We start from the raw sequence: 14687 nt of genomic DNA, 5'->3' as shown, positions 1-14687 counted from the left end.
AAACTGGTAGCATCGATCCGTTGTGATGCCTTTTTCTTGTTCATCAGATACCACTGTCATGAAGCAGTGTCCAACTTCGTGAACAAGTATTACCGATTGACAAGTTCTTTGCCGATCAATTAGAAGCAAAAATTAGAGAGAGTCAACCTCGCTACATAGCTCTCCAACCTCCTGTGTGCATTTAGCAACAGGAGGGTGGCGGATTGTACACGCGTCAATAAAATGAACGCTGCAGCGGTACTGGCTCAAATGCCGATACGTAATAATTATGTCAAAGAGTACCATCTCTTCGTCAATGCATCCGATTGGTGAAATTTATCAGATCCTCTTGCGTCAAAGGATATCCCGTTCACAGCAGTTAGTACCCAAAGAAACGGAGCACTGCCACTTGTACTGCTTCAGTACAAGTCCACTTCGCACGCTTCAGTGTGAGTGGTGCCTCACGTCACTTCACGTACACTAGTACGTGCAGAGGAAGACTCTCTTTAAGATACTTCCTTTAAAGAGGATGAAAAGTAAATCGTATTAATATAATGGAGTTCTTTTGTTTCAATCTATTTAATACTAACGATAAACTAATACAAATATGTAATAAAGTCATATCTGTCTCACTCTTTGCACGCGTTTAGCGCTGACTACACGGCGGAGAAAGTAGATGTAATGGCCTATACCTACCAATGGATGAACTTTCCGAATATTACCACGTAAAGTAATATTCTCCAAATATTCTCTACCTTTCAAATTATATATTAATTAACACTTTTTAAGTGTTAATTTCATGTAACGGTATACCCCGTTACACCAGCCCTCCCTTAAACGACAATCACTCTGATTGTCATTGAATGGAGTGGTCACTATAAGACCACTTGATTGAAAACGATTTTGGTTGGTCAGAACCATCATTTTTAATTCTATCGCATGGTTAACCAGTCCATGCAGTATGCGAATAGTGCGGCGCCTTCGGCTGCAATACATGCAGCCGGAGCGACGCATTATTGTCTCTTGCGGCAGACGTTTCGTCTGCCGTAGCATCATCTTCTCCCGCAACTCTAAATGTTGCGGGTGCACGTGGTGATGCACCACGTGAATGCGACTCCTCTTTGGAGGTCGACTACGAATGCGAGTCGGACGAAATGGCCGACTCCGGGAGAGCAGAACAGTCGCCTGATCATCGTCAGGCGGCTGACTGTGAGCCTTCGAATGAGGAGGATCAGTCGGATAGTCGTTTTAATAGCGTTTGCTATAGCATGTTTAATTCTGACGATAAGGATGATTCCTCATCGCCAGCACCGTCTCCCGTGCCGTCACCCGCACATATTTCTGTGCGTGGTGATGACGATGGCGTAAGTCATCATTAAAAAAGTTCTTGTGGTACCCCTGCTTCAGTGGGCACCGCTCAGGGGGGCATAGACACTAAGATGTCTCGTCTTTCCCCTGAGAAAAAGCCGTGGCTTTTGCCCGAACGGCTAGGTAGTAGCTTGTCTGGTGGGGCTACTCCTTAGAACAAATATCCTTTATTTTTTGCGCCAACTTACATTGCCTTGATCCCAGCGCGAAGAAATTTCGCGCTTAGAAAGATTTTTATCTCGAAGCTTTTTTAAGCATCGATGGTATAGTGGCAACAACAAGCGAGATTAAATCTCGCTGATGCAAGCCTGGAGCGCATTCATTCGTGTACCAACACATGTGCTCAAACTCAAATCTTTCACCACGAAGGTTCATGATCGGTTGATAGTATGTTTCTTCTTTGCTGTAATAGGAAAAGTGGTGAACCGTAGCTATGGGTGTTTTGCTTTTGTTTTGCGTTTAAATTTGGCCACGACCGTAAATGGTCCAATAAAGCGCGGGCGCAATTTGGTCTTGAAGACCGCGGAAACCAAGTTGGTAGGTAGGTTTTTAGCGTTTCGAAGAACTTTCGCGCTGAGGAAGATTTTTATTCGCAATGTCAAAGACATTGGAGACGCGAAGCCTGGCTTCAAAGACTTAACGCGATTCGCGTTAAGTTTGAGAAACGAACTCCAACCGGTGCAAGGTATAAATTGCAACGGTTGTCTCGTGAGGCAAAATTTCCATGCCCCATGTGAGGTGATCCTTGTCCGTGTTGTGTTGATAACACGAAGCGAGTGAAAGGAGATGTCTATTCCTTTTCTTCGCCCTGGGGAGGGCTCGCATCTCTATCGAGATGCGCGATGTAATTGACGTTTTCCGATCAATTTACAAGCGCCAGGGAAGGGGGCGTGTTTCATGACGGACCTTTAAATTCATCGGATGGGTCTCGTCATACTGACGGACGACACCCTCAACGTCAACAACCAGCTGGGACCGAGGCTCCTAGCTGTCATGCGAAGGTGGATTGCCACGCCAGCGAACAAGATAATTGGTTCGCTGCCCCTTCTCATCACGGTGGAAACGTTAGCCACCGTGGGAATTTACCAATGATTGTGGTGGAGGAGGAAGATTAGATCCGAACCATGTGTCGGATCTAGAGTCGAAGATCGCTAAACTCGACCACTACCTTCATGTATGAAGGAGGGACTTAATCACGAGCGGTAAGCGTCACTCGTTGAAACAGAAAGGGAGACCCCCCGAATCGAACGGTTGGAAACCGTTCGAAGAGTGCGTACTTAATGTTGGAGTACGACCAGAAATATCGCGCTGTTCGTGATGAAATTTCGTCAGCTCATTGCGGTTTCGAGGATCTTCGGACCCGACATGAGAATCTCCAGATTCGGAATAAGAATCTGGTTCGTGACGACAAGAATCTTTTAGGGATTCTTGATAAGAGCGGTCGGATCTGTCCTCGGGAAAAAACCGCGTACTGATGGTACGGGCGGAGCCGACAAACGTAAAACGTAGGATGCGAACGCATCCTACGTCATTGCCTCTGCGATGCAGCACAGAATGGCCCAATGAATTTGGGTAGTAGTTTACTGCTACCCGCATTAGTGACCACACGCTTAGGTACGTTACCGTAGAGAGAAGTTAAATAAAAAAACGTTTGCTCTTCCATGATTGTCAGCGTTCCGTTTCTGACGGTCCACTGCGTTAGTGATGGAATCCTCTACGAAACGGATTACTGTTTCTCGAGCCAGCAAAAATTCCTGTGCTGACTCATTTGTTGTGTCTTTTCCAGTGCGCTTTGTGCGCACTGCCGTGAAATTTTTCTCATCTTCAATGTCGATTGATTCGACATCGACATCATTCGCGTCGTTGGTAACTTCGACGCGTGACGAGCATGAGCCAGAATTTTTTTTCATGAGAGTCCACTCTCTGTTAAACAGGAGTATCCCTCTAATTTGGTTGGTATGCGTCGATGGCGTCATCCAATCAAAAAGAACGGTGTATGCGTTGTAGACGCATGCATTAAATTGTTGATGTCGAATTCGACCAAAGGTAAAAACTCGCTCCAATTTGAATACGATTGGACGTAACCTTGAAGTATCTCTTCGAGGACACGATTTACGCGTTCCGTCTGACGATCTGTCTCGGGACGATCAGAAGTTGACATAGTTAGCCGTGTTCCGAGAGCTTGGAACACGAATTGCCAAAACTTCGCCGCGAACCGTGGAATTCTATCCGAGACCAGTTCACGGGAATGTTTGAATACCGTGTCGTTAAAGACATGGGCACAGCCCAGAGCCGTGATCGACTCTGGTTTTGCAACAAGATGTACCATCTTGCGGAATGTGTCTACAAAAACAAGGATTCCATTGTTTTTGTGATCGTCTTCGGGGAATCCGAAGACGAAGTCCATAGATACGGACTGCCAACATTCTGCCGGAAGTGGAAGAGAATGGAGAGCTGCAGGGGATGAAGGGCTAGGCTTCACCCGATGACACACCTCGTAAGCACGAATGTACTTGCGCACGAACTGATACTGGCGGGGCCAGTCAAAGTCGCGACTTACTGTGAGATAAGTTTTCTCACGTCCACGTTGCCCACTTGTTAGTGCATCGTGACACTCATACATGATGAGCAAGCAAAAATCATTGTGAGTTGGGACGACGACACATGGAGTGTCGCCGGCAACGGCTGTGTCGTACAGTAAGCCGTTGCGTGTTGTGTATCGATCTAATGACGATCGATATATAGCCGGTAAATCTTTAAAAATAATTAATCGATAGATTCATCAGATGATTCATTAAACGCAGAAGGTCTTTATCTTCTGTTTAGGCTTTCTTTATGTCACCAATCAAAGTTGCTGACGGAACACTCGTAATGAGTGTTGCAACAGTGGGATGATTTCACTTTTGGAGTGCGCAGCCGGCTCGAAATCGGGTCGGCGTGATAACGCATCAGCGACGAAATTAAGTCGTCCTGGTTAATTCCACAGAGAATTTATACTCCGCGAAAAAGGTTAGCCACCTCGCCATTCTTTGCGAGAGGTGTGGGCTGTTTACGGCCGTGTGTAGTGACGCATGGTTCGTATATACGATACACGGTCTATCTCCTAAAAGATAGACACTAATTTTAGCCATTGCATATTTCATGGCAAGGAGTTCCTTGCCATGCACTGGGTAATTGCAATCAGCTCGTTGCAGCTGACCCGATTGGTAACAGACGACGCGCTCCGCGCCGTCTGTATCGTATTGCATCAACGCACAGCCGATTGCGAAATCGCTGGCGTCACAGACCATATGGAATGGTCTGTCTTGATCTGCAATCGCCAAGATGGGCGATTGCGTCAAGCTTTGCTTGATAGAGAATCAGCGTTCCATAACCATTTCTTATCTTTTTACAAGAGACGAGAGAGATGAACTGTCATCTCGACCTAATTGCGTGAGTACTTGGGCAAGTACATCGCTAGCCCAGCCCGCCGCTGAAAAGGAACTTTCTAAGTCCCTTGACATCGACTGGAACTGGCCGGTTGGTAAATTGCCTTGATCTTTTCGCGATCAAGGCGCACGACGTGTATTCCGACGATGCAGAAAAGGTGGTATTTCGCTTGCAGCGAATTTACACTTCTTGAGATTTGCGTACAACTTATGCTTTCGCATAAGTGTAAGAACCTGACGAACGTGAGTTTTATGAACCTCCACGTCCATCTTTCCGTCCATGGACCGGCTATGGACGAATACATCGTCAAAAGAACTTGGTGGGAATTCTCGTACCGGTATCAACAAATTCGTTACGCAACTGTTAAATGTTGCAATAGAGTTACTAAACCCCTGTGGCATTTCTAGCCATTCCCAGAGCATCCCACTTACAGCTCACTGCTGTGTACAGGATGTCCCATTCACGCATAAGGATCTAATAAATACATCCAATATATCCATAGACAAAAAGATGGTACTCTTATACGTACAATCTATGATCACGTTTTTTCTAGGTATCGGCGTTTGAGCCGGTACCGTTGCAGCATTCAGTTTATTGAATGCGCGCACTCCGCCGCCCTCCTGTGGCCTTTCTCACACACAAGGTCGGTGAGCCATGTGAAGGAGTCAACCTCTTCACGCTTTTAATCGATCGACAAAGAATTTATTGATCGCAAGTACTTGTTCACGAGGCAGTGGCTACTGCGTCATGACACAGTACTTCGAGCCCGGTTTGAGCTTGAACTTATGTCGAGTGCCTTTTTCCTTAGGCAACCCGCATGGAACTGTTTCAGGGAATACATCCCTGAATTCAATCATATCCTTGTATAAAGGATTTGTCTTGAGTGATTCCCAGGATTGAGTATTGTATCTTTCAATTCGAGTCTTCACGTCGTGGACACTTTCGTCCATCGATGAGCTGCTGAGAACCCGTTCGTTCTCTGCAAAAAGTATCGCTGACCAAATATCGGTTACGTATTCTTCCTCTGTGACGAGTACGCAGATCTGCTTGAGTTTACCACCATGCAGATCTCTCAAGAACAACTTAGGTTCTAAAGTGGGTAATTGAGTTATCTACAAAGTTAACTTCGGAGGCGCATACAGATCAAGAGAAGAAGCGCCTACTCTTGAACCGTTATTAACCAAGACATTTAATGTCTCGGTTTCTTTCTGGGACTTATCCACAGGCTGCCGAGGGATCAATCCTTTTGGATGCTGAAGTCTAGTCACTTCAGCATTAACTATTTGAGGAGATTTCTCCACAAGTAAGTGGGAACATACCCTCAACTTCTTCCGACTGTGGTTGCGCTATCACCGTCGGGTCCTCTACGATCGACTTTCTACTCGACCTGGGATCATCGTATTGTTCCTTCAGAACAACCGGTATTTTCTTGAATGTCGCCCGCCAGGCGTACATTCATGTCTCAACCCACTCGACTTATTCGAGTGGTGGACCTTCGTCGCTGCCTGTGCATTAGCACAGCCGCCGGCAGCTGATTCCACAGGGTGATTAGTAAGTAATCACACTGTGATCTTGTGCAGTCGTACTAACGACCGTACCACAGAAGTAGCCATCGCACTCAATCGTAGTACATCCAAACGGTTGTGGACGCTCCAAAATGTTCATCAGATGGCCATCTGATGAACACGTGGCAGGCATCTTTAGGGATCGATGCTGCCAGCTAATTATTGGCTCATATTTTCTGAGCCAAGGTAAACCTAGAATGACATCAAATTTGTCATCCAAATTCAGTACGATAAAACCATCATCGTACTGTAATCTTTTAACGTATGATGAAATTTCACTCCACATTTCATTACGGTTATCGGTGTGCCTGTCGCTAGACGCACCGTCATCCTCGTTGGAGGGATGTCGCGCTCAACATATTTGAGCCTACGACCCTCTAGCGACTGGCGACGAATAAATTTATTCGACGAACCACAGTCCACTACGGCTCCAAGTGACAAATCATTTGTCTTTTTTAACCTCAAGGTGATGAGGGATACCGTCGTCAGGTGCAGAGACACATAATGATTTTGTCTGGAGCAACTTTAGTCAAGAGATTTGCAAATTCTCTTGAGGTTGCTGGATCATTAGGGCGTTGTGTCCCTTCTGACCCCGAACGGTTTTTTGTGGTCCGCCTCGCTGTTGCGATCTCGCAACAACGTCGGATCCGCGACCGTTGCACTTTTTTGGCATTCGGTCCATAATTACCGAAAGGTACTGAACGTGGGGCATTACACTCATTAGCGTAGTACTCTAACTTTTAATAGCGATTGCATTTCTGCAATCACTTATTGTTCGAAAAGTGAGGTTTATCGCTATCGACATAAGGAAGGTCCATAGGCTCTGGACCTCCTAGATCGTGTCTTCTTGGAGGACGATATGATGACGAACTAGCTGGAGACTGTATCAAGCTAACGTCCTCCTGTTCCGCAACGGATATTGCTCCTTCAAACGTATCCAGTTCCAAGCGGAACAGGTGGGTCTTCACAAGACTATCCGTAAGACCTTGCATGAACACCTTAATTAACGTGTGTTCATGGACTGGGTTATTTGTGATACAACTCGCTAAGAGTCGTATATGCGTGGCATAAGCGTGAACATCACGCTTGCCTTGCTTGAGTTTAAGTAGCTCTGATCGAGCTCTAAACTCAGCCCTAGGCGGCTCAAACGTCTCTTTGAACCGGGCTTTAAAGGCATCTAGCAACTCAAAGACATATGGGTCACGCAACTTAAGGCCTAGTGCCCAAGTTTTGGCACGACCTGCCAAGTTTGAACTGAGCAAATGCGACTTGTATTTGCTCGTCGACGATGTGACGAGCCCTTATGGCATCGTCCAACTCAACAACCATCTTAAGATGGAGTCTTCTTCGACTCCCGTATACTTAGAGATGTCAATTTTTAAGGTTTCGGGATGACGCGTAAGCGTTGTCCCAGGTACAGGGGCCTGTGCCTGTTGTAAACTCAAGAGTTCTGCCTGTTGAGACCTTGCTGATCAAACAAGGCTAACTTCTCCTTCTCCTTCGCCTCGCAATTTCATGTTGTATGAACCTGGCGATGGCTGAATGGAGAGCATCTCTGTCCAACCGGATAGCATGGCCAAGATGGCATCATTCCCTACGGTCGAACTCATTCGTTCGACCGCACTCCCTTCTATGTCACTTAGAAAAAAGTAGCTATCACGCGAAACGTGATGCATATTTCCATTATCATCTAACATGTCCATGTTAGATGATGGAACTGTGGTCCTCGGACGGACTATAAAGTGCTACCAGATGTAACGGGGCACTGTCGACTTGTACTGCTTCAGCACAAGTCCACTTCGTACTGCTTCAGTGCGAATGGTGCCTCACGTCACTTCACGTACACTAGTACGTGCAGAAGAAAACTCTCATTAAAACGCTTGCTTTTAAGAGGGTTAAAAGTAAACTGTTTTCTAATATAATCGTGTTCTTTAGTTTCTATCTATTTAATACTAACTTAATCTTAAACTAATACAAAACATGTAATAATGTCTTATCTGCCTCACGCTTTGCACGCGTTTAGCGCTGACAGGACCGCGGAGAAAGTAGATGTAATGGCCTATATCTAATAATGGATAGACTTTCCGGAAATTATTACGTAAGGCAGTATTCTCTACCTTTTAGATAATACATTAATTATCAGCCTTTAAGTATATATTTTACGCAACGAGACACCCCGTTACACTAAGCGGCATGCTATGGGAGTGGCAAGCTATGCCACAGGAGCGTAGTAATTCCCCTGCAACGTTCAATAGATGTGTAACCAATCTGTTTAGATCGGTGCGGGATTTCGCACCGAGTTATTTGATGACGACGTTGTTCATAGCAAATGCGTGGACGTAATGTCAGATGTTGAAGTAGATCGTACCCACGTCCGAAAGGCTCTTACATACAGGCATAAGCACAAGTTGTATGATAATCTCAAAAATCACTGATTCGCTGCAAGCGAATATGTGATACCGCTTCTTGAGTGCATCGTGGGTAAACACAGTGTAAACACAGCGTACGCCCTGACCCAGAAAAGATCGAGGCGAACCTCGACTGACCTAGACTAAGTACAAAAGCTAGGACCTAAGATAATCATAATCTCACTTTAGGTTTTGCAGTCTCGACCACAAGCCTACTTCACAAGTGCCAGGTAATTCATTTTTAAGGTCTATGTCAGTCGATTTAAAGGGACTTCGAAAGATTTTGGCTTAGCGGCGTACTCACATTTGTACTCTCGCAATTCTGCCGAAATAACAGTACATCTTTCTTCGTTGTTAAAGAAAAATATAGAGTGGTCATAAAACGCTAATTGTCAGCGTTCCTTTGAGGGTATCAAGCAAGCTAGATGCAATCGCCAACATTGGCGATTGCGGGCCAAAACAGTTGATCTGTGACGCTAGCGATTTTGCAATCGGCTGCGCGTTAATGCAATATGACACAGACAGTGCAAAGCGCATCGTCTGCTATCAGTCGCATCAGCTTCAACCAGCTGAACGGAATTGCCCAGTGCATGACAAGTAACGAGTTACTATGAAATATGCACTGACTAAGTTTAGGGTATATCTCTTGGGAGATCGCCGTTCCTTGTTTATACGGACTTTACGCGTGGCCGTAAACAGTCCACACCTCTCTTAAAGAATGGGGAGTTGGTTGTCTTTCTTTGTGAAGTATAATTTCTCTGTAGAGAAAAACCAGGATGATTTATGTCGTCGCTGATGCCCTTTGCACGGGACCGATTTTGAGTCGGCTGCGCAAATCAATAGCGACTGTTGAAACAAGTGTTCCGTCGTCAACACTACTTAACGATGTAAGGAGAAGTTATCAGGAAGATAAGGCTTTCAAAGGTCTGATGAATTACCTAAGAAATCCGCACCGTTTTTCGTGAGCAGCTTACATCGTCCATGTATACCAACCTTGTTTAAGAGCGACCCTTATCCAAGAAGGGTGGGGTGGGACTCGCTCGAGCAAAGAATATTCTAGCTCTTGCTGATCACGCATTGACCCTACGGTCAATGCGAAGGATATGTTGATTCAATCAGAATTGAAGAGGATAAACTCAGTAATAGCGATAAGTCTATTACTGACTTTGATGACGGTGCTGAGTTACTCAGTATCGAAAACAATAATACCAGTGACACCAATAATGCTCTCACTAAAGAGGAGAATGATATCACCGCTGTGCGAAGAGGTCGCAGTAAAGACAAAAACAGAACCGATCTAGCAAGAGATGGAAGAGGAAACATTCTTTCATTTAATGCGAACGACCTGTTCCTACTGTCTACGGTAAAACTATTAAAATTGTAGTGACCAATGTGAGCGTAATGAAATCATGACCAGTATATCGGTCCGTTTCGTGTACTACATAGCCGAGACAATGCGTACACGATAAAGCTGCTTCGCAGGATGCGTTAGCATCCTACATTTTATGTCGGGCGTCTCCGCCCATACCATCAGTACGAGGCTTCTTCCGGATCTGAATTAAGCCGGCACGGTTTAAGGCATCCGCCAGAGCCTGATGGCTCCGAGCCAAAGACTGATGGTCCCGAGACAAAGCATGATATCTAGGGATATAGTCTGATTTTCCTGAACTAGACATCCCTTCCTCCAAGGATGAGACTTTTTGACGAGCTGCCACCAGCCCATTTTGAAAGAACTAAGGTGTTCTTACATTCGTAAGTTGATCAACCGCAACTTGCGCTCAGTTCTCCAAAAAACGGTGAGAAAATACCGTCGACATTCGTCGCGAGTTCGCGACGACGAGATCATTTGTGATCAACGTCCTCCCTTAAAAAACGGAGAACGTCATCGAAATCACGATGTGACTCTGGTTCAGCGGATGAGGCGAAACCGAATTTCCTCCCACTCCATATCCATTGACGGATTCGAGTGGTGAGAAGCATTTCTGTTTGAACGCTTCTTGTATCACTGTGAGGTGAAGGGGCTCCTAACTGATGATGGACGTTCCGGTAGTACGACGAGACCCATCCTCTTCCACGAAGAGCCTATCAGGGAACGAGCGCTTCCCGCGCTCGTAACAAGGATTAGAGCTCTCAATCCCTTCGCGCATTTCACAAGCTATGGGCGTCCGGCAATGAGGATTTTGAAGGGAGTATGCATCCTTAGGAACATGACATGCACCCTTAAAACAGCATGCACATGATCCCCCCAGAGAGGCAAGCAAACTTTGCCTCTCTAGACAAACGGTGCAGCTTGTAGCGCGCACCGACTACGGTCCGTTTTTCGAACCGGTCACGGGAAGCATCCAGTTTATCAAGCCAGGCTTCGCAGCCTATGCTTTGCACATTCTTTACGGATTCTTTGAACAAAGAAGTGACATCCTTTGCCTGCTTGCATGTGTATATTGATGCCGACAAAAGGCATCGATGATAGATTCCGTCTCATCCTCACAGGCTTGTGAAGCCTAATTATATTTACCAACGAAATATGATATTGATCGTTGGTCATACCAGACCAACGAGTTACGTTACCATTAGAGGGCGACCAAGGCTTCAAACCGTAAAACATGCGGTCCCTCTCCCGCCGGATTATGTTAACGTTATCGCTAACATTCCCTACTCCTTTTCTGGTGATGCATACTAGCACCACCAGTAGCATGTGACCTTTAGGATCTTTTCGTTTCACGTCATTCTGACATCACCATAGTTATCATCGCTGGAGTCATCACATGATGGCTCCGCACCGAAAAGATCTGAAGAGGAGTTAAAGTTTTCGTCATCACCTCTTAGTAGTCACGTTTGAGCCCGTAGGTTTAATGGACGTAGCCCCAGGTGAAACGGAGGCCTTGACAGTAGCCACTGAGTCGAGCGATGACGCCAGTCACCTACTATGGGAGTAGCAGGTGACGAAGTCACCTGCAATGGGACTAGCAGATGACTTAGACCAGCACCTCTAATTGGAGTAGTAGGTGAGGCATTCCTCACAGTAGACGCCATACATAATTTGTTATTTATGTAATTGATTCAGTAGTAGCTTTGTAGAAGCATGCACTGAATTGTTGATGGCAAATTCTACAATCGGCTAGACTTGCATTAACTTGTAAATGAGTGGACGTATCCGCGAAGTATCTCTTCGAGAATACGATTTGCACGTTCTGATGCCCACTTAGTGATGCATCGCGACACTCATACATGATGCGTAAACGCGAACCATTATGGGTGGGGTTGACGACACGAGGTGTGTCGACAGCAATGGCTGTGTAATACAGTAAACCGTTGCGTGTTGTGTATCGATCTGTTGAGAATCGATAATATTTTTTTGAGAATCCTTAGTAACGAATGTTGTGATAGGTAGAAGATCGTTACGCACGAACATATTAAATTAATACAGTCCTCCCTCGGATAACTTGTAGCATTTTCTAGATAAATTAAAAAAGATTTATTTTTTATCGGATTAGAGTAATTTATAAGTTAGCGACCATTGAACGGCCACGGTGGATGTCAAATCCTATAATTTAGCGAAAGTTATAATTTGTTTGATAAGTTATCAGAGGTAGAACTGTACCGTTTTACTTTTCCCTATTTGAAAGCCTTGAAATTTAAGCTTCGACTTCTTTGCTATTCAGAATCTTCCTGTGCAAGTCGTGTACGTGAAGTAGTCGACGTATTCCACCTTTACTATAATCGGTGTACAAATGAGTCCGTCTTATCCGCGCACCTTGTGCCAATTTGTCTTCTCGTCGTCCCAGATATTAGTTGTCGCAAATACAGCCAATCAAGTTGGGGTGGACTTTACCTGTTACTTGATCTTGACGACCTGGGTCGGAAGCAGACAAATCTGTAAAGTATGTCACCAATAAGCTATTTTTGTGTTTGCAATTTACTGATCTCCCCTATTTTGTGACAGTATGGCACTGCTTGTTAACAGCACACGCAACACATCCATGGCATTATCGGATTTGCTGCAGCGTTTAACCGACAAGAGTTGCATTATCCTGCTAGACGGTGGTTTCGCAACTGAACTTGAAAAGGATCCTCGCGTCGATCTGAGCTCTAGCAGTCTCTGGTCTGCCGCTCTTCTCTTAGATAAAAATCAGCATCTCCAAGATGTTGTTGTCCATGCCCACAAGACCTATTTTCTAGCCGGCTCTGACGTGGCCACCACCGTCAGCTATCAAGCGTCCGTGGACGGATTTACACGCGAAGGCGTCTCAGCCATTAAAGATGTCGAAAAGTTGTTTGCAAAAAGCATCGACCTCGCCATTCACGCCCGCGACGCCGTGTGGAAGGAACTGCAACAGTCTAAGCGAATGAAGCCACTCGTGGGCGCTAGTATTGGCTGCTATGGTGCAGCATTGGCAGATGGCTCGGTAAGATTAATACGAAGTTAATAATGCAACAATTTAAAAATTAATGAATGCTCGCGTTTACGATCAGGAGTACCGTGGGGAATATGGTAAGACGAAGGACGAGCTCGTGGCCTGGCACAAGCACCGCTTTGCCTTCCTTACGAATTGTACGCCAGCCGATTTTCTTATCTGTGAGACGATTCCCTGTCTCGTGGAGGTAGAGGCATTTGTCGATTTGCTTAACGATTTTCCAAGCGCCCACGCTATCGTGGCTGTGGCCTGCCATAACGACAAGGAACTGAACAGCCGTGAGCCAATAGCCCGTATTCGAGGGATTCTATCTAAGCTTAAGAACCCTTCACAGCTGCTGGCCGTAGGCATCAATTGCACACCGCCGCAATATATTGAAAGCTTATTGCTTGAGTTAGACTGTCCTTGGCCTAAGGTCGTTTATCCAAACAGTGGCGAATGCTGGGATGGAGTAAACAAAACCTGGCTTTCGGCTGACAATAGCGGGGGACGTACTTGTTGGGAGGAATATTTGCCCAAGTGGTACGAGGCGGGTGCGCGCTTCTTTGGTGGCTGCTGCCGAACGTCTCCCGACGACATCCGTGCGATTCGCGAGTTTTTTAACCACCACCAGAAGCTACAAGTCTCTACACGTTGACGCATAAATAATTTAGCTCACTCTTGTATAGGCGAAATATTTTTGAAAAGATTAAGGGATGACTAAGGCATTAATTAGTTCTTAGCAGTTTTATTGAGATTTTTTGTCGCTTAATCATTTGTACAGAAATAATATCAGAAATAATATCTCGACTTATTGTCCGTAAGGAGAATTGTACCGTATCAGCCACTTCACTAATCGAAATGACAGCCAAAAATCTATTGGTGAACTGCAACATAACTATTTACCAGTAACAATAGAGCAACTCCATGCCGCGAATGCCCAAAACTTGGATCTACTTTAAATTTAAAGCTTAATGAAACGTTTTCTACATTGCGTTCTGACACTCCGGCAGTACGTCTACAGCCAGCGCGTATGGTTTGTTGTTACAAATAGCATGCTAGGGTATCGTTCCTTGACATGATAACTATGCGGAGTGGTTAAAGCGACCGACTCAAAAACAGTCAATTTAATTTAGCGTCTATTTATGCTTTGTGAAACTCTAGAATATTCGCTTTTGCGTCGTCACTTGCCAAATCTATGTCCGCCCTTGGCGCAACTGGCATATCTGCTTACAACCAGCGCATCATCGACGTCCAACATCGTCACGGGTGCGCCATAAACTGGACGTTCTCGTTGTGCTTGTCTAAATTCTCATAAGGCGACAAAATTAAGGAAAAATAAAATTAAGGTCCTTGACTAGAGACTCAATCCCAGCCTTTGCCTTTTTACTCAAGCACTTTCGCAGCACGATCAAGTTCGAAAGCAAAATTTTATCGATGCCATCACAATCAAAGAATGTTCGGCACAATTTGCGAGAACGTGGACGCAATCGCAACAAAAAGTATCGATGTCTTTAGGATTGAATTGAGTCGCATAAAACGGC

The 14687-nt window shown here is 45.3% G+C and overlaps 1 protein-coding gene across 1 annotated transcript; it reads left to right on the top strand.

The window, feature by feature from the left end:
- The first annotated feature begins 12304 nt into the window (after positions 1–12304).
- Positions 12305–13951, top strand: CCR75_005324 (uncharacterized protein). Its single transcript, XM_067963406.1, has 2 exons — positions 12305–13155; positions 13223–13951. The coding sequence occupies exons 1-2, from the start codon at positions 12694–12696 to the stop codon at positions 13799–13801; spliced, it is 1041 nt and encodes a 346-aa protein (XP_067817128.1). The 5' UTR covers positions 12305–12693; the 3' UTR covers positions 13802–13951.
- Positions 13952–14687: the final 736 nt, after the last annotated feature.

The sequence above is a fragment of the Bremia lactucae genome, linkage group LG11 (assembly GCF_004359215.1).
Source record: "Bremia lactucae strain SF5 linkage group LG11, whole genome shotgun sequence".
Classification (NCBI taxonomy): Eukaryota; Oomycota; class Peronosporomycetes; order Peronosporales; family Peronosporaceae; genus Bremia; species Bremia lactucae.
This window is presented reverse-complemented; position numbering and strand designations above follow the sequence as displayed.